Here is a 24,020-nt window from a genome sequence, read left to right as displayed (position 1 = left end):
TTATGGAGGGTGGAACATGATAAAGCAAAAGTACACTAATGTCCAGTTCATTCACTGACTAATTGTTATTTTGGAGAATACAAATAAGCATACAATAGAGTGTTTATGCTGGTATTCACTAAATGTTCTTTAGATTTTAGATTTCAGTCTGTTTAACATACCAAAGGTGTTCTTTTCAAGGAAAATACATTTAGACTATTTATAAGTGCAGAACATTAAACGAACAAACATCTGTTTCTTTATAAGTGAAAATCTTTCATGTGAGTAAAAAGTTGACTCTTTAAAGAAAATAAAGAAATATGCAAGAGCATTAGTTCCACGAATAAGCAATTTAGAGAGAATGCTCTCAACAAAGAAAGGATCATAACATTGAAAAGTTAAAAAATGTCTGCAATTTCAGGCTGTGGATGCAAGAGATGAGAATGTGTGCAATACCCAGAAAAGGTTTAAATATTATTCCACCTCTTTTAATCAAAAATAGTATAATGAAATATTATAATGGTGTGGATTAATTCTCAACAGTTGTAGCATAGAGATTTGTAAGAGCTTTATCAGCAACTACTGCCTAAAATAAGTTAAACAGCAAGGTATCTGGCATTGAAATAAAGCTCTCCTACAGTGTTCGAGGTTCCAGTCTTACTACTGCTGGCCGTTCCGTTTATGTTTTCTGCCTTCAACACTTCAACCCACCCATTTGGCCCGACAATGGACTGGTTAACAATATAGGAGGTCCTTACCAGTTCACTCAGTTTCTTTTCTAGGCTGTACTTGGAAACCTATGGGGAGGGGATATACACACTGTAAATATCTTGTGAGATAAAAACAAGAGAATGAAACATAGAAGAATGATTGTTTGAGTGCTCCCCACAGAATCACTTCAAAAACACACGGAATAAGAGCATCATAATTTTTTTCTCATTTCTCAAAATATCTTTTAAGCAAGCTGTAAATAGCATGATCAACATATTAAAGTCAAAATAACAACTCATATAAACAGCATTCACCTTCCAGGCCTTTTGGATGACGATGTGATGAGTGTTATTTAGTATGCCTGCTATAATACTTAACACAATCCTTCTAAATATACTGCTGTAACACGCTTGAATAAAGGAAGACAACTGAGTAATACTAAGGGTCATTTGGATTTATTGCGCTCCTTACGTTCCTAATTTTATTTTTTATAAAGCATAATTGCAAATAGGTCTTCTAAATATTAGTTTTTATATTTTTTGGCTGTCTACTATCTGACACAAAGTGGTTTTAATGGAACCTTCAATGAATTTGACATTCTGTCACGGAAGATCCATTCACATGGAATACTTCAGTTAAAATGCCTCATGAAGCTCGATCCTTAACTGGCTTATTTTCTCAATTGCAATGTTCAGCTCACTGCAACATATCACAAAATGCAGTTTATATTTACAGCTGCAGTATTGCATTTTTATTTTCCATACTCTGATCTAATTAAAATTCCTGTATAAAGAGAGTTGCTCAGTTATTGTGTCACCTACTGCTTGTTTTAATAATCTAGTTAATCTAGGGTGAGCTTTCAAAACCAACAAAATACCTCCTCATTCCTGACCTTTTGCTCTGTAGCTATAAGGATTTGTTTGGCTTATTCAATCTGTGGCATAGCATAGGTGATGTATAGGATTTGCCATGCTCTACTGCACATGACACATAGGTACTGTAGAACACTCAAAAGAACTCTTGGCCTTCTCTAAGTGAGATAATAGAATTTTTTGCATTAAATGATATTGAGACCTATATAGATAACACATTATGATAGTTGCCTGCACTTACGAGGTCAGCAGCACCCAGTCCAAGAGCTATTGTAGACGTTCCAGTCATTGACTTCATTTTGGATGCTGCTCTTTTGAAAATCAGTTGTTGAATTACCCAGGTAATCTATTTACAGAAGCACTTTTCCTACACTTAATGTACTTAGAATAACTAATATTTTATTCAGAATGAATCTATTCCTGTGAAAAATATTGTAAGTAAATATGTCTAGGACGTTATGATATTTTATAGTTAATATATGATTCGTTTCCTTATTAATATGAGTCCTATTAGTAATGGCCATTATATTCTCTTTGTGTCAGTCAGAACTTACAAGCTTTCTCTATTTTTAAAAATGTATGTATGAAATAAAAAAGGCATGATTATGAATCTGTTTACATACATACATGCCCAAGGATTTGAAAAGCAGCTTCTATGATATGTTATTGTTAATCCATCCAAGCTAAACTCAATCTGTTTACACAGTAAGAAGTCATAGTCGCTTTCGCAGCAATGTGCTCCAGTTATAAGTTTACAATGTATCGTACACTCTTTTACTGACAATCTGTTACATAATTGTGGACCTTAATCCCATATGATGGACATGAACCACTTTATATCATTTGCATAATGACAAAGTATTATAAGCCTCTGGTTTGCTATGGAGCTTTCTTAATTGTAAATAAGAGTTTTGTAGTGGCAAGTCACTAAAATTGATAAAATATGCGGAAATAGCTAATGAATTAAAATAAATAGCAATTTCAGTTTATGTGACACAAAATTTAAAAGGATTTCCTTTAAACATTACAAAGCTTTTCAAATTTATTGGGAAAAAAACTCCAAATAATAATCTTTGCAACAAGCTACATCTAGTTTATTTCATGAACTGTAATTAATTTCATAATCAATGTTGTATAGTTAATTTAATTATTGAAATTGTTAACCGGGTTAGATCAGGCTGTATACATTTTATTTACCGCATCACTACTTTATTTTTAAGAATGTGAAACACTGATCCATTACCTGTAGTACTTTCAATTCTTCCTTAAATCCGTCGATTTCTCTTTCTTTTGACTCTGCGATGAGCTGGAACTTTCCCTGCAAACAGCAGTATACATTATCACATTATCACAACTATCCAGCCAGTTCAGACTTCTACATACAGAAATCAGCATGATAAGTATGTGCAAAATAAAAGGAACAATTTCTTGCTCAGGATTTTAAAATAAATCTGTTTTAAAACTGAACAAAATTTTTACTTGTCTCCCTAAATACTTCACAATTTTTGCTCTGCAGTATACCTTTATAAATACAGTATTCAAGTATATAATCGAAAGCTAATTAGAGAAGGTGCTTTGTCTGTGTATTTTATTAGTAATGTACCATCAATTATGTGGAAGACTGTAGTGTATCAGTATTATAAAGGGAATCTACACTATTTGCTGTAATAAGGTAAATTAGGATGCCCCATTTCCATTAAAGCCCGTTTTGATAGTTCTTTTGGTAAAATTACTGACAGCAGAAACCTCACCCAAGTCTCCCTTTGAGATCAATGTTCAGATAACTAATTACCTGAAACTTGTTACATTTAGAAAAATCACAGAACTTAAATAATGATTACAACAGCAATGGAAACAACTAAATACATAATAACCATTTAGAATACAAGTTTTACAGTAATGTGCAAAATGTTTTCCTATTCAGAATCTACTATGTAGTTTAGCATTCCTAATGATAAGAAATACCTTCTCCTCTTCCAGTGCATTAACTCTTGTCTGAAACTATGAGAAACAAATCCAGTTAATATCAATGCTCATTAAAATAAACATAAAACACGCCCGCATCATAACCCTTTTCCACATGACAGCGTTTTACTCTTACAGTTCTTGGGCCACATGTGACAGAATGGCTTTGACTCCTCAAATTTAAAATAAGGAGTTTTATTTATTATGTTTATTATAAGGATTTTTAAAAATTGGTACAAATCTATACAAAAGTTTAGGATGTAGACACTTGCTATGTGTAGTCTTACCGGTGTGTGATCAATGAAATTTTTATAGTGAGTGGGGAAGAGTCCACACATGAAAGAAGAAACAGTTCTATCAATATTTTAATAAGTTGTCCAGAAGCTTAATTGAAAAAATATTGCACTTAAGTAAAATCTCTCAACACACAAAACCGTATGCTGTTCTACACAAAATAAATGGTGTAATGATGGTTTGGTACTTTACATGTGGAAATGAATTGTATAAATTCACTCACAGTATACATATACCATTACTGGACATTTTAAGCATGTTTAATCTTGATATGGCAAATGGAATTAAATCTGTAATTATATATTTAAGTTTAAAGCCATTAATTAATTATCTTTGAAAGTGCCTTATATCTGAGTCACAAAGAAATGTTCCATTTTACACAAACAATGGAGGGATTGCTGGTGTCCTACAGTACCAGTCGATAGCAAAAAGTACAACACAATACAAATAATTAAACTCCCATATTCCAGACGCTTGTTCATTACCAGCAGCATAAAGTAAGTTAACGTTGCAGTTTTTACACCGTTAGATTTTAATGATCATCTGTTTGTAAAGTCTCATTGTCAAACAAAATCCTTTTCTTAAATCAATCATAAAATATAGGTACCTGCTTTTTTAGGACAGCCATAGCCTCCTCATGCTGACTGGATAGCGCATTGCATTGATGCTGCAACGACTCCTGCTTCGCAAATAAACATCAATGAACCACACTACATTCTGTGAATTACAAGTTAAGCAATGAAGCAAACAGCTGCTTCAGTTATACACATGTTAAGCACAGATAAGAATATTTAGACACAACTGTCAGACATATTTATCGAGATTTAACAATTAAATTATTGATTTTTTAAATTCTTTCACAGGATGTGAGCATCACTGGCTAGGTCAGCATTTGTTGCCCACCCTTAATTGCCCTTGAGAAGGTGGTGGTGAGGTATATTTCATCCATATGTCTATATTTTAAAATGTAACCTGTAATAAAGGATTATATCAAAGAGATCCAAATTTAATGAATACTAAAAGAAAGAAACATTTGCATTTATATAGCTGACCACCAGTTGTCTTAAATTGCCCTACAGCCAATGAAGCACTTTTGAAGTGTAGTCATGTAGGAGACACAGCAGCTGACTTATGCACAGCAAGCTCCCACAAATAGCAATGTGATAATGGCAAGATAATATGTTTTTGTTGAGTGAGAGATAAATATTGGCCTGACATAGTGGATAACTCCCCTTTTCTGCTTCAGAATAGTGCCATGGAATCTTTTATATCCCCGAGAGAGCAGTTGGGCCTCCATTTAATGTCTCATCCAAAAGACTGCACCTCTGAGAGTGCAGCACTCAGTACTGCACTCGAATGTCAGCCTTGATTTTGAGCTCAAATCCTGGAGTGTGACATGAATCCAGAACCTTTTGACTTGGATGTGAGCACACTACCAACTAAGCCTGACACTGCAAAACACTATCACAATTAAAATATAGCTCATAAAACAGAGCTTTTATTATGTCCTCATGTACACAAGAACCTGAATGCAAATTATAAAGCTAAATAATCATTTTTTTTAAGGAAGTGGCAGACTGGTAGCAGAGCAGGCCATTGAAAATAACATTTTGCAGAGGGGTCAAAGGTGGATTTGTTTTGGAATTCCCCACATGGTGAGTGAGCGCCCAATCATGGTCTAGCCGTTGGGGTAAAGGCAATCAGGAGCAGATATTGCACGAGAATGGAGAATCCAACTGATGGCGAAAAATTTTAAATTAACTAGGTGAATGTACAGCTTTTTTTAAAAAAAGAAACCTGCAAGTACAAGATTAATAAGATTACATGCCACTTGCCACATAATGAAGTTGCTTGCTGTGACCAAATGCTTCCAGAAGTTGCTTAAAATTACAATGTCCTTCCTGTCCCCCACATTTTTCCAGGATACATGGAAATCAAATGAATGAAGAAAAATATATAACGTTCTGAGAAATTTATATGTAAAATAGATCAGTGCCATTTTGTGAATGGCTTTTTATTCCTTTCAAAAGTTTTCTGTGCAGAATTCTCAAACATCAACTAACTCTTCGAAATTTGAAAATAGTCTAACGATAATTCTTAGTTGACAATTTCTTGCTGCTGTTCTAACCATCATCCACATCATAACCATCCTCGCTGGTTGTCTGTGTTTGTCTTCTTTAGCACTTATTTTGAATATTTTCACTTTGATTATTCACCAGTTTACGCAATCCTTTCCTCCTCATTCCAATCTTCCAACCAATAGCAGCAAAAACAAATTTCAACACACAATTACCACAACAGTTTCTCACCTACCCCACAAATAAGAACTACTAATTTGTACCCAAGCTTAGTTGCAGCATCTCCCATTACCCCTCCCAGACATGATGTAGCCCCTTGACATCCAATCTCATTACCATTGCTGAGTCCCCCACTATCAACATCCTGGGGTTACCATTGACCAGAAACTGAACTGGACTAGCCATATAAATACTGTGGCTACAAGGTCAGGTCAGAGGCTAGGAATCCTGCGACAATTAACTCACCTCCTGCCTCCCCAAAGCCTGTCCACCATCTACAAGGCACAAGTCAGGATGAGTGCAACTCCCACAACACTCAAGCTTGACACTGTCTAGGACAAAGCAGCCAACGTGATTGGCACCACATCCACAAAGATTTATTCCCTCCATCACCGACGCACAGTAGCAGCAGTACCATCTACAAGATGCACTGCAGGAATTCAACAAGGCTCCTTAGACAGCACCTTCCAAACCCTTGACCACTACCATCTAAAAAGACAAGGGTAGCAGATAGATGGGAACACCACCACCTGGAAGTTCCCCCCAAGTCAGTCACCATCCTGACTTGGAAATATATCGCCATTCCTTCACTGTCACTGGATCAAAATCCTGGAACTCCCTCCCTAACAGCACTGTGGGTGTACCTACACCACATGGACTGCAGCGGTTCAAGAATGCAGCTCACCACCACCTTCTCATAGCAACTAGGGATGGGCAATAAATGATGGCCCAGCCAGCGAAGCCCGAAGTGAATGAATAAAAAAAAAACAGGTCTTGAAACATGCTACACTCCCGGTACAACCTCTATCCCATGCTTCAAAATCCTTAAACAGCCAGCGAAGGCTCATTTTTAGAGGCTTTAATGTTAATGTGTATATGCAGGAGGGAGAGAGAATGAGAGCAAGAGAGAGAGAGGGAAAGTTACCATATTAACTAAACAAAAGGAAGAGAAACTCAGTGAAAGTGAGTGGAGGCAATGGGGGGACATGGGAGTGGAGGAGGTGTGTGAGAATTCATTCAACATATCTGGTGGTGCTGAGAGATGTTATTAAACTGCATATTCTAGAACTCTTCAGCAATATCACAAGAGATTCACTAAGTTCATATAAACATGAAATCATAAGGATATTTCTTTCTGTACCCAGTGATCTAGCTAAGGACGGATATAGCTCACTACATGAGTGTCAAGTGCATTAAGATGAGACAGTCTAGTGCTTAACTTGCAATTACTGATTTGGGAAAACAAGCTAATACTGAGTTGCATACTCAACTGCTCTCAATTTAACTTTAACTTCCAGTTAAATGAAACTTAACACTCAATACAGAATAGGTAGTTGAATTTTAAGTAAGGTTAAAATGACATACATAAAAAAATATTCTAATAAAGTACTGTACTATTGTTTTAATCCAGCCAAGCATTCACACTGGTAGACCTGGGCCCCCTGGAGTCTAAAGCCCTCCAGTTAAGATTCCCCTCAAGACAAATTTATCAATGACCTGGAGTACGGATAACAAATCTCCAGAAAGGAATTCTACTTTGCGTTAGTGTAACACAGCTCCGAGCAAACTAGCTAAACAACATTATTATGAGCCATGTTTTCCCAACGAACAGTAGCATAGATACAAGGATTCAGTTAGCAAAAATAAGGAACATAGCTGGAAAAAATATGCAATTGTTATATTGTAAATTTCCTTTATAAGGGACTTTTATATATCATTAACACTGCTGTATCACACATTGGGCAAAATTTTACGGCAGCAGGATTTTACGTTGCCGCCAATGTCAATGGAGTTTAGAATGGCTCGCTATATTATCGCCTCACTAATCGTACCCAAATAAGGAGCTCCCCTCACTTTACGAACGGTATGTTTTTGTATGGGTCCCAAAACAATATCATATTTACTGAATATAAATACAATACCTTTTGCCACTCTAGTTCTTGCTTTTCCACTACAAGATTACTGATCTGATCTTCATACCGACTTTCCGCAGCCTAAAGCACAGAAGATAGTGCTTTTCAGTAAATCTGTATAAAGAAGCATTTTAGTAAAACGCGAACTTCAATTATGCCAGCACTGATGATCTGATGTATGAAGAAGCAAAATAATTCAATAATCTGAACTGACTGCAATAATGTCTTATGTGCTATACAGCCTTTTATGATGATAGTAAAATATAAAGTTTGTAACACTGGTACTATAAAGAAAACAATTTTTACTGAAAGCTACATCACACAAAACTGTAATTATTCCTCCTCCGCTCCCCCAAGGTGGAAAAATAAAGCAAATTACCTCATGCACCTTCTGATTTTTTATTTAGAGGTAGGAGTACAATCTTGTGCAGTGTTATTTATACAATGTCATTAGAGAGTGCTGCTACCATAACAGTGGAAATTACACACAAGATAAAGCACTTAAGTATTTCAAAGTGCAGAATAAAAAAAAGATTATGCACCCAAGAAAGGTCACGTCTTCTTGTTGAAGTTTTATAGAGATAACTCAACAGCAGCCTTTCTTTTCATCTTTCTGCAGCTACATATGGCACAACAGCAGAACTAATAAAATTCATCACTCTATGTGACAAAGATAATCTGTTGTCTACATATTTTGTGAAAAATGTGAATTCACACTGTTTACTAAACACATTTTTTCCAATTTCAGTGAATAAAAGACACTTCATTCTTAATGTGACCGATCTTGTTTATGCAACTATATACCAGATTTGAACACATCATCCAGATCAGCACCAGTACAAAACTGTGCAAGACTGTGTGGTTGCAGGTACTGCTCCTTGAATGAGGTTATGTCCACTTGCTTATGTTGGTGTTAAGATACCCCATGGAACTATTTGAAGAACAAGAATGAGTTCTTCTCGAGTATGGGCAATATTCTTCCTCAATCAAGACCACAAAAGCAGATTAACTGGATATTCATCTTATTGTTTTGTTTGGGATTTTGCTATATGCAAAATGGTTGCCATGTTCACTCACACAGCAACAAGTGGCTGGACTTTAAAAATAAATTGTGTGTGAAATGCTTGTGGACTTCCTGAGAAACATGATGCAAATTGTTTTTCCTCTACTCATATCAAGAAAGTGGGGTATCTTTTGTGATTTCCTGAATTGTCTATAAAATGATAGTACTGAATTAATATAGCCACTACGGAAAAGCAACTTAACTGCAAGTTTATACATAAAATGTGCCCATTAAATATTTTTCTTAATTGATATTTTGTCACTAGACCTTTTAAGTACTTAGAGGTTGATTTTTCAAAGGTTCTGCAATACCATACGGACATACATGACCTGTAAACAGGTCACTGATTGCTTCTGCAATGTACTTTTGGTTGCATCAATTGTTTAGTAGAGCCAAATTCATGAAACATTGGACAGAATCTTGTGCCCTCCTCATGGCATGGTGGAGAGGTGGCATTTAATCAGCTGGGAGGGTGGCAGGTGGGGATCTGTCTTTACCTTTTGGGTTGAAATGGACAAAGCCTTCCCCATCCTCTATTTTCAACCACCTAATTCCACTGAAAATAACAGGCCTCTCTAGAGAGTTTAGAAGAATGAGAGGTGACCTCACTGAGACATACAAAATTCTTACAGGGTTCAATAGTGTCGATGTAGGAAGAATGTTTTCCCTGGCTGGGGGCTCGAGAACCAGGGGACACAGTCTCAGAATAAGAAATAGGCCATTTAGGACCATGATGAAGAGGAATTTCTTCATTCAGCAGGTGGAAAATCTTTGGAATTCTTGACCCCAGAGAGCTGTGGAGGCTCGGTCATTGGGCAGGTTTTTCTGGTCAGCGAGCGGGGGCAGGGCCCGCTCGCCAACACGTAAAATGACACAGGGATATGTTGGGCGTGCGTCCCGACATCACCCCGCATCATTTAGATTTTCAGTTCGGCAGGCACGCAGCCAAATCAGCTGCGCGCCCGCCGAGCTGTCAACGGCTTATTAAGGCAATCAAAAAACTAATTAGCACAATTGACGGACCTGCCCGTCCAACCTTGAGGTTGGCAGGCAGGCCAGGAGCCTAGGCGGGCTTCAGAAAAAACATGACACCTCATCAATGGGCGGGATGAGTTTTCATGAGTGTATTTACATTTTTATTAAATGTTTAAATAAAAGTTATGGACATGTCCCAGTGTCACATGAGGGGACATGGCAGGGAAATTTTTTAATCACCTTTATTGAAAGTTTTAAATCAGAGCCAATCTCCCTGAGGCAGCACTTTACACGCGAAAGAGTGCACTCCTGGCTGAGGGAATTTCCCCCCCAACCTCCCACCCCCTGCCTGCACAGGAAGCGCATAGCGCCTCCTGGCGGATGTCAAGCTGGGCGGGCCTTAATTGGCCCACCCACACAAAATGACAGTGCGCCCCCAACTGGGGCGCCAATCGGAAGCCCGCCCGTCCATGTCCATTCCTGCACTTCCCCCCCGATGGGGATTGCCCATTGAGTATGACAGAGTCAAGACAGAGATGGATAGATTTCCAGTTATTAAAGATATCAAGGGATATAGGGATAGTGCAGGAAAATGGCATTGAGATAGAAGATCAGCCATGATCTAGTTGAATGGCAGAGCAGGCTCAAGGGGCCAAATGGCCTACTCATGCTCCTATATTCCAATGTTCCTTACATATATGGAGCAAGCCCCTAGTCACTTACTTTTTTAGGTCCTGGTTCAGCCAGAGTCCTAAAATAAATCATGTAATTAAATCTTCAAGCACTTTTGCTCCATTTAAAGCTGGCTCCTCCCATCTGGCACTGCATTGGGTGCCCTGCTACATTGCCCTAAGCTGCAGCAGTGAGATCAGGAGAAATGTCAGGCAGCAGGTCATTGCCTCCCTGTCCACCAATGCCTTGATTTTAAAATTCTCATCCTCATGTCCTCCATAGCCTTGCCCCTCATTATCTCTGCAATTTGTTTCATCCCTACAACCCTCTGGGAACTCTGTGTTCCTCCAAGTCTTGTGCATCCCTCACTTCTTTTGCTCCACAATTGGTAGCCATACCTTTAGCCATCTTAAGTCTTAAGCTCAGAATTTCTTCCCAAAGCCTCTTTGTCTCACTAACACTTTCTCCATCTTTAAGATACTGCTAAGATATCCCTTTGACCAAGAGTTTGATCACTTGGCCTAATATCTCCTTCTTCGACTCGGTGTCAGCTTTTGTGGATTATGCTCTTTAAAGGTGCTAGATAACTACCAAGTTGTTCTTGTTGATAGAGATTCCAGGGACAATTTGTCACAAAGAAAAAAATCCAGCATGAGAGATCACCCATTCAGTTAAACATCTTTGCGGTTAACAAGGAAAACAAGTGTAGAAGGTTACCAGCAGAATATCATGAAACATTCCCCTACATTATAAGTTCTGTACCAGAACCTAAGTAATCCTACATGTAAAGTAAATCAGAGCTGAGTCTGTCTTCCACAGCCGACAGAGTGATAAAATAAGGCCCAAGAAATACAAATACCTCCAAGTGTCAGGTCAGTGAATGGCTCTGGCTCAATGAAAGTATTAAGGTGTTTCATGTTATCCACAACAATGGATAAATGTCCTAACTCCTTCAAACAGCCAGTACATTTTTATTTGTTGCAAGAAGTTATTTTCGAAGCAGAATGTTTTGATTGGAAAGATTTCTGCTTCCTGACCCTGAACAGATTTAGGGACAGACCATAGCTGGCGTAGGTCAAGAAAGTTTTTTTTAAAAACACTGCTGTTAGGTGCTTTTACTATTTTCCACAAGCTCATAATCTACCTCCTACAAAATAGCAATCTTCCCTTTCTCATGACTCTAAGCCAAATAGTTTTCATACTTCACAGCCTCCTCTGTTTTGATATGCTGATTGGGATATCACAGAATGCCCCAGCAAAAAAGGTGAAACAAAGGGTAAGCTTAAGAAGATTTTTTGGCAACACAACATCAGTTGTAAAAACATGATCGTTTTACAAAAAATATATAAATCATATTGATAACAGCATCCTTTAAGATGCTTTTTCTATATTTTATGGGGAAGAAATTTGACAAAATCCTATAAAACTGCTTTAATTTATGCTGGTCTCTTTTGTGTATGATATTATAACTGATCTTTAACTCATGATGAACAATTTCTACTCTGTATTTTACAAGGTCAACCATTCAGGTCCAAGTAAAACTCTTGATGTTGTTCAGCAAAAATAAAACTTCACAGAACATTCTGATAATAGTGCTCAAGATGCCAGCTGGAGGCCAGGTAATAGGAAAAGTCTGTACTTCATTAAGTTTGGCATTCAAAGAACTCTTCATACAACATGAAATCATTTACAGGAGTAGAATTGACTAATGTGGAATTGGCCAGGCTTTTGCAGTACCTCTGTGTGTTTTATCACTAGACAAAAATGAAATAATTCAAGTATTGTTACCACTTTGTTGACATTTTGAGCATTAAGCCCATTTCTCACTGAGAATCTACCTCTTCTCAAAGAGCGGGCTGGACACTGAGATTAATTACAGCCTATTTGTTGAAACTAGTTCCGCATCAGAAACAGGAATGGATAGGACTGGTGGTCTATGCTAAATAAACCACAGACTGACACAACCTATACATCCATGTGATTGAGACTGGAAAGTAAATCAATTTACCTCTCAAAAAGCTAGATAAATAAAGGGAGAGAATATTTTCTGAGCAGAAAACTGATTTAAGTCTGGGATTCAAAGGAAGGTAAGTCTAAGGGGAGTATTTGAATAGCAGACGATTCAGTGTCTGTGTCAAAGAAACACAATAAAGAAATAAATGGGTTACTTTAAAAAGCAACATTAAATTCCTACCCCAATACAGATCATTCTGGGTCTGTTCAAGAGATGCAATGGTGTTATCGTTGACAGGAGAGAGCCACCTGTAACTATGATCAACTACACTCAATTTTAATGAGAGTTACAACTTTGAACTGGTCTGCAATCCTTTATGAACTCACTGAACCATTACAAAAATAATTTATTGGCCGTGTACGAAGTGTACACAATTAGTAATATGCTTTCCACTGTCAATGTCCATCTGAAATGTGCAGACATCAAAATCATATAGAATAATACAGCACAGAAAGAGACCATTCTTCCTATTATGCCTGCACAGGCTTATTGATAGAACTTTCCAGTTAATTCCATTCCAACCTTTTTCTCCCCACAATCCTAAAACTTTATTCCTATCAAGTATCATAGATGGCAGGGGATAAGTCAGCCTGGTGTGTAAGGCAACCCCATTTTGTCGGTCCCAAAATTCATGGGCTGAATTTAATTCCGCCCCGCCCCCCTAGCTGACATATCAGGTGGCCAGCCCGTGCCTCCTGCCCACCTCCGACCTGTCCCCATATTGCTGAGGCCAGGTAAGGCATTAAACAGCCTGCCTGCCCTTAGGTCTATTGAGGCTCTTAACTGGCCAATTAACTGCCACTTAAGGGCCTCAATCCCTCTCCGCTGCAATTCTTTGGTCTGCGAGAGAAAGCAGAAGGCAGGCAGCTCAGAAGCTTTGACTGCGCTTTTAAAAGGCTATTTCATGCCCTCATGCCTCTTATGCCAAGTTATGCCCTACACCCACCCCTATATCTCGTGTCCTCTATACAAAGCTCTGCCTTAAACCCACCTCCTATGGCCCCAAATGCACCCTATGCCAGGCAGACTCTGCCCTTCATCCACAACCTCAGGCCCCTTATGCCCCCTATGCCAGGCTCTGGCACTTCCATAAGGTCTGTCTGTCCGCAAGAAAGACCCAAACCTCCCCGTCGCTTGCCATTTTAACACTCCACCCTGCTCTCTTGCCCACATGTCTGTCCTTGGCTTGCTGCATTGTTCCAGTGAAGCCCAACGCAAACTGGAGGAACAGCACCTCATCTTCTGACTAGGCACTTTACAGCCTTCCGGACTGAATATTGAATTCAACAACTTTAGATCTTGAACTCCCTCCTCCATCCCCACCCTCTTTCCATTTCTTCCCCCTTCCTTTTGTTTTTTCCAATAATTTATATAGATTTTTCTTTTCCCACATATTTCCATTATTTTTAACTCTTGTATGCCCTGCTGGTCTTTCCACCCCACCCCCACTAGAGCTGTACCTTGAGTGCCCTGCCATCCATTCTTAATTAGCACATTCGTTTAGATAATATCACCACCTTCCACACATCTTTGTTTCATTGTCTGTGACATCTTTTGATCATCTGCTCCTATCATTGCTTGTTTGTCCCTATAACCACACCACCCCACCCAACTTCTCTTCCTCCCCCCCACCTTAAACCAGCATATATTTCACCCCTCTTCTAATATTCAATCAGTTCTGTCGAAGGGTCATGAGGACTCGAAACATCAACTCTTTTCTTCTCCGCCAATGCTGCCAGACCTGCTGAGTTTTTCCAGGTAATTCTGTTTTTGTTCTGGCACTTCCATGTCCATTGACACAGGGTACACTTTCTAGAACACCACAGTGTAAAATGGGATGTGTAAAAATAAGCTTTAAAAAATGGAATCCATTGATCACTTTCTCCTATGAAAAAAAGCCTGGACGGCAAGCTAATAAAAGTGTCAATCATCCAAGCCCTTTGAAGTTTCAAAAACCACAAACCACAGAGAGCCCAGAAATCTATTAGAATGAAAAAACACCTGCGCCCATGAGGAAATATTGTTTGATTGACAGCTCAGACTCTCTATTCTCTGCGGTCAGTTTCACAATGCTTGTTGACATAAAAATGTAGTTTCAAGTCTTTGCGGTTTTTGAAATTTCAAAGGGAGGCACAGGAGGCATGAGAGGACACGGGGGTGGGTGGGGGGGGGTGCATAACCTAAGGGTATGGAGGCATGAGGAGGGTCTTTTGAGCTTACCTTTTAAAAAGTCTCCTCATGCAGACTAAGGTTCACGAGTCCTCTTAGGGGCCATGAACCATGAATCTTTAAAAACCTGGCCCAACTCCACGAAAACTGCAGAGGTATAGGAGATACCTTTGTCTGCAATGGAGCTGACCAGGTCAGGAGTGCCAGATGCGGGCTTGTGACAGGAAATTGCATGCGCTCTTTAAAGGCACTCCCAAAAATCACATGCCGAGAATGAGATCAGGAGTCCCACCATTTTTGAGGGCTCCTGAATCAACCCGACTCTATGAAAATCCTAGCCATATTCTATTATTTGGGATTGCTTGTAGACCCAGCAGTGGCCACTAGTCTCTCCTGGCACTGCCTGGGTTGCAAAGCTGCCAGCCAATCAGATTGGCCAGCAGCTCTCTAGGGCAAGTCTTCCTCCATGATGGGGGTGGAAGTCCCACTCTAACCCAATTAAAACCGCTGGGGGGGCAACCGGATTTCTGATTGACAAGATGCCAATCAACTTTTGTTCAGGGGAGCGGATAATCCATCCCCCCATAAAATCCACCTCCATGTTTTTGCATATACTCAGTCAACCTCCTTTTCAGCCACGCATTGCTATATTAGTGGTCAGCAACAATCTTTCACCTCACAAATTGATGTTTTACTTACTAGTACCTTATAACTGAGTACAAGAGATCAAACAGGCAATACAGGCTGTGTTAAGATGCGTGGAAGTTTAAGGCATGTCCAAGCCTGGCAAACAACAAAGCTGACGACCACCCACACTCACACTGGTGGTTCACTTTTATACTCGGCATATAAGTCAACCCCATATTTGGAGAGATTTTTTTGACTTCAAAGAAGGGGTGTGTGTGTGTGTGTGTGTGTGTGTGTGTGGGGTTTGGGGGGGGGGGGGTGGATGGTGGCAGAGGGTGGGGGGGTTGGTGGGGAAGAAGATGACGTAGTGATAATGTCACTGGACTAGTAATCCAGAGGCCCAGGCTAATCCTCTGGGTCTGGGGGCACAGGTTTAAATTCCACAACAGCAGCTGTTGGAATTTTAAAAAGTCAATTAATAAAATCTGGAATTGAAAGCTAGGGCAGAATTTTCTGCCTGTCAGGCGGGCGGCGGAGCTGGAGAGGGCACAGACCCGATCGGCTCCTGCGATCAGGTCTGCGTCGCCATTTTACGCAGGCGGGCCAATTAAGGCCTGCCCAGCATATATGCCGACTCCCGTGGATAGCGGGAGTGTGCGGGCGGCGGCGGGTGTGCACAGACCGCCAGGTCCAATGGTGACCCGGCAGTCTGTTTAAAGGAAGGCCTGGCAGCCTCCTGTAGGCTGCTCACAATGACCACTCCCAGGTCACACCACAGGGGGTCGGCTGAGCAGGGCACGCTGGAGGTTGGGCAGAGGAGCAGGCCAGGCTGCAGAGTCTGCCACAGGGGCAGGGCAGGCTGCAGGGTAGGCCAGCAGGGGGCCAATGTGCCCCTCGCTTTTCAGATGAATGCCTTGCTGCCCTCCTCGAAGAGTTGGCAGCACGGCAGGAGGTGTTGATCCCCCAGGATGGGAGGAGGAGGTCCCTCTACATGGTCAAATGTGCCTGGGAGGAGGTGGTGGAGGTGGTGAGCACCCGTGATGTGGTGCGTTCCACATTCCCAACACCCTGTGTGTGCAAAATTTGCTCATCACATCCCCTGTCAACCTCATTCCCCTTACCTTAATTCTATGACACCTGGTTTCTGATCCCGCCACCAAGGGGAAAAGTTGCTTTCTGTCGACCCTATCTATGCCTCTCATAAGTTTAAACACCTCAATCACGTCACCCCCCAATCTCCTCTGCTCCAGGGGAAATAACCCCAGTCTATGCTATCTCTCCTCATAAGTCAAACTCTCCACCCCAGCCATCATCCTGGTCAGCGACCTTTGCACTCTCTCCACTCCAATCACATCCCTCCCCTGAAGTGCATTTCACAACTGCATGCAGAACTATAGCTGTTGCCTAGGCAGCGTTTTCTGTACTTGGAACATTACTTCCCTGCTCCTATATTCTATGCCTCGGCTAATAAAGGCAAGTATGGCTTTTGCCTTCTTAAACACCTTATGTACCTGTCCCGCTACCTTAAGGGAATTATCAATATGCACAACAAGGCCCCTCTGATCCTCCTTACTTTCCACAGTCCTACCATCCATCGTGTATTCCTGTGCCATGTTTGTCTTGCCCGAGTGCGTGACCTCACACTTTTCCACATTACATTCCGTTTGGCACTCATCAGCACATCTGACCAGCCCATCTATATCCACCTGTAATATAAGGATATCCTCCTCACTATTTGCCACCCCATCAATGTTCACGTCCATTGGTTCTGGAAGGTTGAGCGCCTAATGAGCCAGGAGGAAAGGGATGAAGTGTGTCACTGTGTGCACACTAACTGATCCACTGTCCTTGTTGTTCATTTCAGCATCATCAGAGCATGGCCGCCAGGAGGAACTGCAGATGCCTTCTCTCACACCTGAGGGCCCTCAAGTGTCACCTGCGTCACACCATTTCTGTGATGCAGGCACCAGCGCAGATACTAGCACCTCAGTGGGCATTGGAACATCGGCTAGTGTCCTGGGGCACAGTGGAGAGGGCACTTTACAATCGCTGGAGGAGCTGGCAGAGACAGAGAGCGTCGATGGTGCCAGCAGTCGGAGGACTGCAGAGGACCAGGCATATGCTCAGTCGGTGCCTGATGATGTGCCTCTGGAGTCGTCCGTGACACAGCAGCTGCAGGAAATGTGGCCAGACATGCAGGAGCATCGGGGAGTGATAAGCTTCTCCTGGGGTTACGCTCGGACCTGCAAGCCCTCACAGCGTCAGTGGCCACAGCTGGTCAGTGCCAATGTGGGAGATGGTGTGGGCTTCAAGCTTTCCAGCTCGTTGCCCATTCATCCATGGTGAGTAGGGAGGTCTGAGGCGACCTCATGTCGGCGCAGCAGCTGCCTGTCATATCTGCAGGCTCCTCTCAAGGTGTTCCAGATGAGGATACCCTCTCCCAGTGACCGCTTCATCAGGTGAGGCTGCGACAACTGGGGAGATGCCAGCTGTGCAACTGGCAGATCCCTCCCAGGCGGGCCCAGCACAGGCTCCATGGGCCAGAGGATGACCGCCAAGGTCATCGAGGCCAACAGGAGAGCTGAGTCAGCAGGCTGTCTCACAAGCCACTCTGAGCGATGGGGCAGCAGCAAGACGTTGCACCCATAAACAAAGCATAAGGCACCTTAGGCACACCACAGGTTTCTCACTGGTGCTTTTGTATTGGCCCGAGATTAGGTCCTTATAATTTTTTTCTGCTTGCTTAACATTTTGTTTTGGATTTGTGAGAACATTTCATGTTTAAGATAAAAATCAGATGTGTTACCATGGCTGAGGGTGGCTTGTTTGTTCTGCATTTGTATATTTAAAATAAATATCATGAGTGTTTGTTTGGAAATTCAAGTTTATGTCCAAAGCCCTTTGTTCCTGCTGATGACCTGACAGATTTAGCACTTAGGTGCCGAATATGGAAGTTCCAGGCAAGGCTAGTCCTGCTGATCCATTTGTGTTGATCTAGCTGAAGGTTCATTCGATTAAAGTCTCCTGGGTGTTCTTGCCTCCTTGATGTAGTCCCAGATCAGCGTTTAGTCATTCAGCATTCCCCTGTGCTTCCTCTTCCTCAGAACCAGGGCTGGGTTCATCGTGTGCAGCCACATCCACTGCGTCAACACCATCATTGTCTACTGTGTACCCCCTTTCCAGCGCAAGATTGTGGAGAGCGCAGCGTGCAACCACTATTACCGACACACGATCTGGGGGGTACCGGAGTGCGCCCCCTGAGCAGTCCAGGCACCGGAAGCGCGTCTTGAGAAGACAGATGGCTCTCTCCATCACGGCCTTTATGAAGGAGTGGCTCCTATTGTACCGCTGCTCAGCTTCTGACATTAGATGGTGGAGAGGCGTCATGAGCCACCTTCTGAGGGGATAGCCCTTGTCACCCAGCAACCAGCCATCAAGCCGAACCAGAGTGTTGAAGACCCCCGGCACTGGGGGTGTCTGAGGATGTAGGCGTCATGGGAGCTGCCTGGGTACCTTGCACAGACTTGTAGAATCAGCATCCTGTGATCACACACTATCTGCACATTCATGGAGTGGAAGCCCTTCCTGTTGATGAAGGCACCGGGCTCATCTGCTGGCGCCTTGATGGCCACATGTCTATAGCACCCTGGACATGGGGGAAGCCAGCAATGGTCACGAAGCCTCTGGCTCACTGTGCCTGGCTTGCCTGGTCCCAGCAGAAGTGGATGAAGGTCAATGGATGCCTGATCAGAGCGCCTGTGACCTGCTTGACACAAGTGTGGGCAGCTGATTGGGAGACACTGCAAAGATCACCCACCGAGCCCTGGAAGGAGCCATAGGCATAGAGGTTGAGGGCAATTGTGACCTTCAGAGCCATTGGCATGGGGTGTCCACCCACACAGTTAGGAGAGATCTCAGGGCCAATCATCTAACAGACGTAGTTGATTGTCTCCCTTGACAGTTGGAACCTCCTTCGGCACTGCATCTCAGACATGTTGAGGGAGCTGCTTTGCCGCCTGTATACCCTGGCAGCAGGATAGGGGCATCTTCAGCAGCCCCTTCCACCTTGGACTCCCTCTTGGCCCTGCACCCCTAATGCCTGCGCCTGTACTCCCAAAGATGTCTGCCCTGGAGGCTGATTGTGCACTCCTGGCCTCCTCCTCATTCTAGCCCTCCCTTCCTCCTCAGAGGACCAGCCTCCAGTGGACATGTCAGAACCCATACCCAGGCTAAGGGGAGGCCTCCGGAAAGCTGCAAGCCAACTAAAGATTACTGATTGCAGAGAGCTGACCTGAAGGTTCAAAGTACACAGAAAGCTGCTGGAATTCGTTCTGAACTACTGCAGCTCACACAGGCAAGTTTAAAATACCTTCTCCAATAAATGCTCCACAAAGCAGATTGACGACCCCACTGAGCCCTCTTATCCCTCCTGCGGATGAGGTTCATAAAAAAGTCTCTTACCTGCCTGCCCATGGTGCCTGTGCGCCGACCCGAAGATCGCACGGGCACCTGAAAATCGCCGTCGATTGACAAATTAAGGGCCTAAACTAGCCCGTTAATTAATAACGGGCACACATCAAACTTCATCACGTGCCCGCCCAGCGAAATATCGCGATGGCGTGCGGTGACATCGGGACAGTCGCCCAACGTCACCACGCATCATTTTACGCTCTGACATGTGAGGCCCGCCCCCCCACAAGTCAACAGAAAGTTCTGCCCCTCGTCTTAGTAATGGTGGCTATGAAACTACCATTGATTGTCGTAAAAACACATCCGCTTCACTAATGTCCTGTAAGGAAGGGAATCTGCCAGGCCTACATATGACTCCTGACCCAGAAAAATGTGGCTGACTCTCAACTCCCCTCTGAAATGGTCTAGTAAGCCACTTAGTTCAAGAGCAATTAGGGATGGGCAACAAATTTAGGCCTTGCCAGTGACGCTCAGATCCCATGAAAGAATAATAAAAAAGGTTGATTTGTACACTGACATCTACAGTATTTATCTGATCCTCTATTGAACATTATGATGTATTGAACCAGGCCATGCTTTTCACCACCCTTTCAAGCTGTGTATTTCACATAGCAGTAACTCACAGTGTAAAATAAATTGGACACCTCTGATTCTTTTGCCAATTATCTTAAATCTGCAGATAATACTGAAGAGCACTTTCCAATCTGCAATAAAATCAAAAAAACTACCTCTGGACTTGCCAGAGTTCTGTCAGCTCTAGACCCAACATTGTTATCAAACCTGTTAACAAGGATGGTGCTGCTGTTGTCCTGTGTACCAACCCCTACTTTGCAAAGACTGAATGTCAACTCTCAGATGCTTCTTTCTACATTCCCCTGGAGCATGGCTCCACCACCCCAATTAAGATCACCCAGCATAAGGCATTGTTTCCAGGACTGTCACTGCCTTATCTCATCTGGAGATCTTCCCTCCACAGCTTTCTCTTCATAGTCCCCCAACCCCAAACAGCTCACTTCTACCTCCTTCCCAAAATGCACAAATAGGACTGTCCTGGTAGACCCATTGTCTCAGCCTTTACCTGCCCCACCAAACTTATTTTTTTCCTACCTTGACTATTTTTTCTCCCTTGTCCAGTCACTTCCCAAATGTGACTCTTCTGACATCCTACATCATTTTAACAATTTCCAGGTTCCAGCCCCTAATTACTTCCTCTTTACTATGGACATGCAGTCTCTCTACAATTCCATCCCGCACCACAACAGACTGAGGGCTCTCTGCTTCTTCTTTGAACCCAGCCAGTTCAAGGCCCAACAAGTCCCCATCCAACACCACTCTCCTCCAACAAAAACAAAAATAACTGGAAAAACTCAGCAGGTCTGACAGCATCTGCGGAGAGGAACACAGATAATGTTTCGAGTCCAGATGACTCTTCATCAGAACTAAAGAAATATAGAAATGTGGTGAAATATAAGCTGGTAGAGGGGGTGGGACAGGTAGAGCTGGATAGAGAGCCAGTGATAGGTGGAGCAAAGAAGAGATTGCCAAAGATGTCGTAGACAAAAGGACAAAGGGGTGTTGACGGTAATGATATTATCTAAAGATATGTGCTAATGGTGACATTAAGGGTAGAAAGCAGGACAAACAAGTGGCAGACGGCCCTAGTGGGGATGGGGTGGGGGGAAGGGATCGAAATGGGCTAAAAGGTGGAGACAAAACGATAAATTTAAAAATAAGGAAAAGAAAAATATATTTAAAAATTATAAATTATTGGAAAAAGGGGGATCGGAAAGGGGGTGGGGTTGGAGGAGAGAGTTCATGATCTGAAGTTGTTGAACTCAATGTTAAGTCCGGAAGGCTGTAGAGTGCCTAGTCGGAAGATGAGGTGCTGTTCCTCCAGTTTGCATTGAGCTTCACTGGAACATTGCAGCAGGCCAAGGACGGACATGTGGGCTTGAGAGCAGGGTGGGGTGTTGAAATGGCAAGCGACAGGGAGGTCTGGGTCACGCTTGCAGACAGACCGAAGGTGTTCTGCAAAGCGATCACCCAGTCTGTGTTTGGTCTCTCCAGTGTAAAGGAAACCGCATTGGGAGCAGCGAAAGCAGTAGACTAAGTTGAGGGAAGTGCAAGTGAAATGCTGCTTCACTTGAAAGGAGTGTTTGGGCCCTTGGACGATAAGGAGCAGGGAAGTAAAGGCGCAGGTGTAACACCTTTTGCGGTTGCATGAGAAGGTGCCATGGGAGGGGGTTGAGGTGTAGGGGGTGATGGAGGAGTGGACCAGGGTGTCCCGGAGGGAACGATCCCTGCGGAATGCCGCCACGGGGTGTGAAGGGAAGATGTGTTTAGTGGTGACATCATGCTGGAGTTGGCAAGGATGATCCTTTGAATGTGGAGGCTAGTGGGGTGATAAGTGAGGACAAGGGGGATCCTATCATGGTTCTAGGAGGGAGAGGAAGGAGTGAGGGCGGATGCGCAGGAGATGGGCCGGACACGGTTGCGGGTCCTGTCAACCAACGTGGATGGAACACCTTGGTTAACCTCCTCCACCTGACTGAACTTGTTCTCTCAATGAAAAATTTCTCTTTCACTTGTCTCACTTCCTCCACATAAAAAGTGTTGGTATGGATTCCTACATGGGTCCTAATTATGCCTGTCTTTTGGGGTTATATAAAAAAAAGTCATATTCAACTTGAAATGTTAACTCTGTTTCTCTCTCTACAGATGATTCCAGACCTGCTGAGTATTTCCAGCACTTTGTTTTTATTCCAACCTGCAAAGTTCCCTGATCAAACAATTGAATTCTTTGACTATATTTATTTAGAAACAATTAAGACTTTTTGGCCATTAAAGGGGAACACATCTCTAACAGACAAATAATACATTAGGAATTAGAAACTGTAACATTCCCAATATGCACTCCCTATACCAACAGCACGCCGTGATTGAAGTATGTACTAACTAAAAAATGTACCGCAGGATCTTGCCAAGCTTACCCTAATAGCACCTCAGAGATACATAACATTTACAAACAAGTATGGCCAATAAATAGGGCTTTGCCAGTATCACCCATCTCCTAAGAACCAATAAAAATAGTGCAACAGACAGACATGGTGAAATGGGTGACAGAAAAATTGTGATACAAATAGGACAGGAAAGTGCTACAGAAATTAAGTGCAAAATATAAAAAGACTTTTAATATATGATAGATGGCTAGATAGACAGAATCACAGAATTGGTATGATGCAGAGGGGGGTCATTTGGCTCATCATGTCAGCACTGGCTCTCCAAATGAGCAACTCACCTAGTTCCATTCTCCTGCCTTCTCCCTGTACCCCTGCACATTATTTCTTTACAGATAACAGTCTAATTTCCTTTTGAATGCTTCAATTGAACCTGCCTCCACCACATTCTCAGACACATCATACCAGACCCTAACCACTCGCTGCGTGAAAAAGTTTTTCCTCAGATCACTGTTGCTTTTTTTAATAATTACTTTAAATCTGCATCCTCTTGTTCTTGATCCTTTCACAAGTCGGAACATTATTTCCCTACCTACTCTGTGTAGATCCCTCCTGATTTTGAATACCTCTATCAAATCTCCTCTCAGCCTCTTTTTCTCCAATCTATCTTCATAACTGAATGGTTCCTCATCCCAGGAACCATTCTCGTGAATCTTTTCTGCACTTTCCCCAATGCCTTCACATTCTTCCTAAAGTGTGGCACCCAGAACTGGATACAATACTCCAGCTGAGGCCAAACTAGTGACTTATACAAGTTCAACATAACCTCCTTGCCCTTGTACTCTATGCCCCTTTTAATAAAACCCAGGATACTGTATGCTTTATTAACTGCTTTCTCAACCTGTCCCGCCAACTGCAATGACTTATGTACATAGACACCCAGGTCCCTTTAGAGTTGTACCCCCTATTTTTTACTGTTTCTCTGTGGTCTTTCTACCAAAATGAATCAATTCACATTTCTCTGCATTGAACTTCATCTGCC

At 42.3% G+C, this 24,020-nt stretch overlaps 1 protein-coding gene across 1 annotated transcript in view; it reads right to left on the bottom strand.

Moving 5' to 3' along the window:
- Positions 1-24,020, bottom strand: part of LOC121282809 (coiled-coil domain-containing protein 73-like) — a 134,183-nt gene that overhangs the window by 96,061 nt on the left and 14,102 nt on the right. The window contains exons 3-7 of the mRNA XM_041196624.1: positions 8,041-8,112; positions 4,429-4,500; positions 3,528-3,563; positions 2,806-2,880; positions 738-776 (exon numbers count right to left, since the gene is read on the bottom strand). Coding sequence (XP_041052558.1) covers positions 738-776; positions 2,806-2,880; positions 3,528-3,563; positions 4,429-4,500; positions 8,041-8,112 — 294 coding nt within the window. The remainder of the gene's footprint in view (positions 1-737; positions 777-2,805; positions 2,881-3,527; positions 3,564-4,428; positions 4,501-8,040; positions 8,113-24,020) is intronic.

Source organism: Carcharodon carcharias, chromosome 10 (genome assembly GCF_017639515.1).
Source record: "Carcharodon carcharias isolate sCarCar2 chromosome 10, sCarCar2.pri, whole genome shotgun sequence".
Lineage (NCBI taxonomy): Eukaryota > Metazoa > Chordata > Chondrichthyes > Lamniformes > Lamnidae > Carcharodon > Carcharodon carcharias.
The sequence above is the reverse complement of the archived record's forward strand: the minus strand, read 5'-3'. Positions and strand labels throughout refer to the sequence as shown.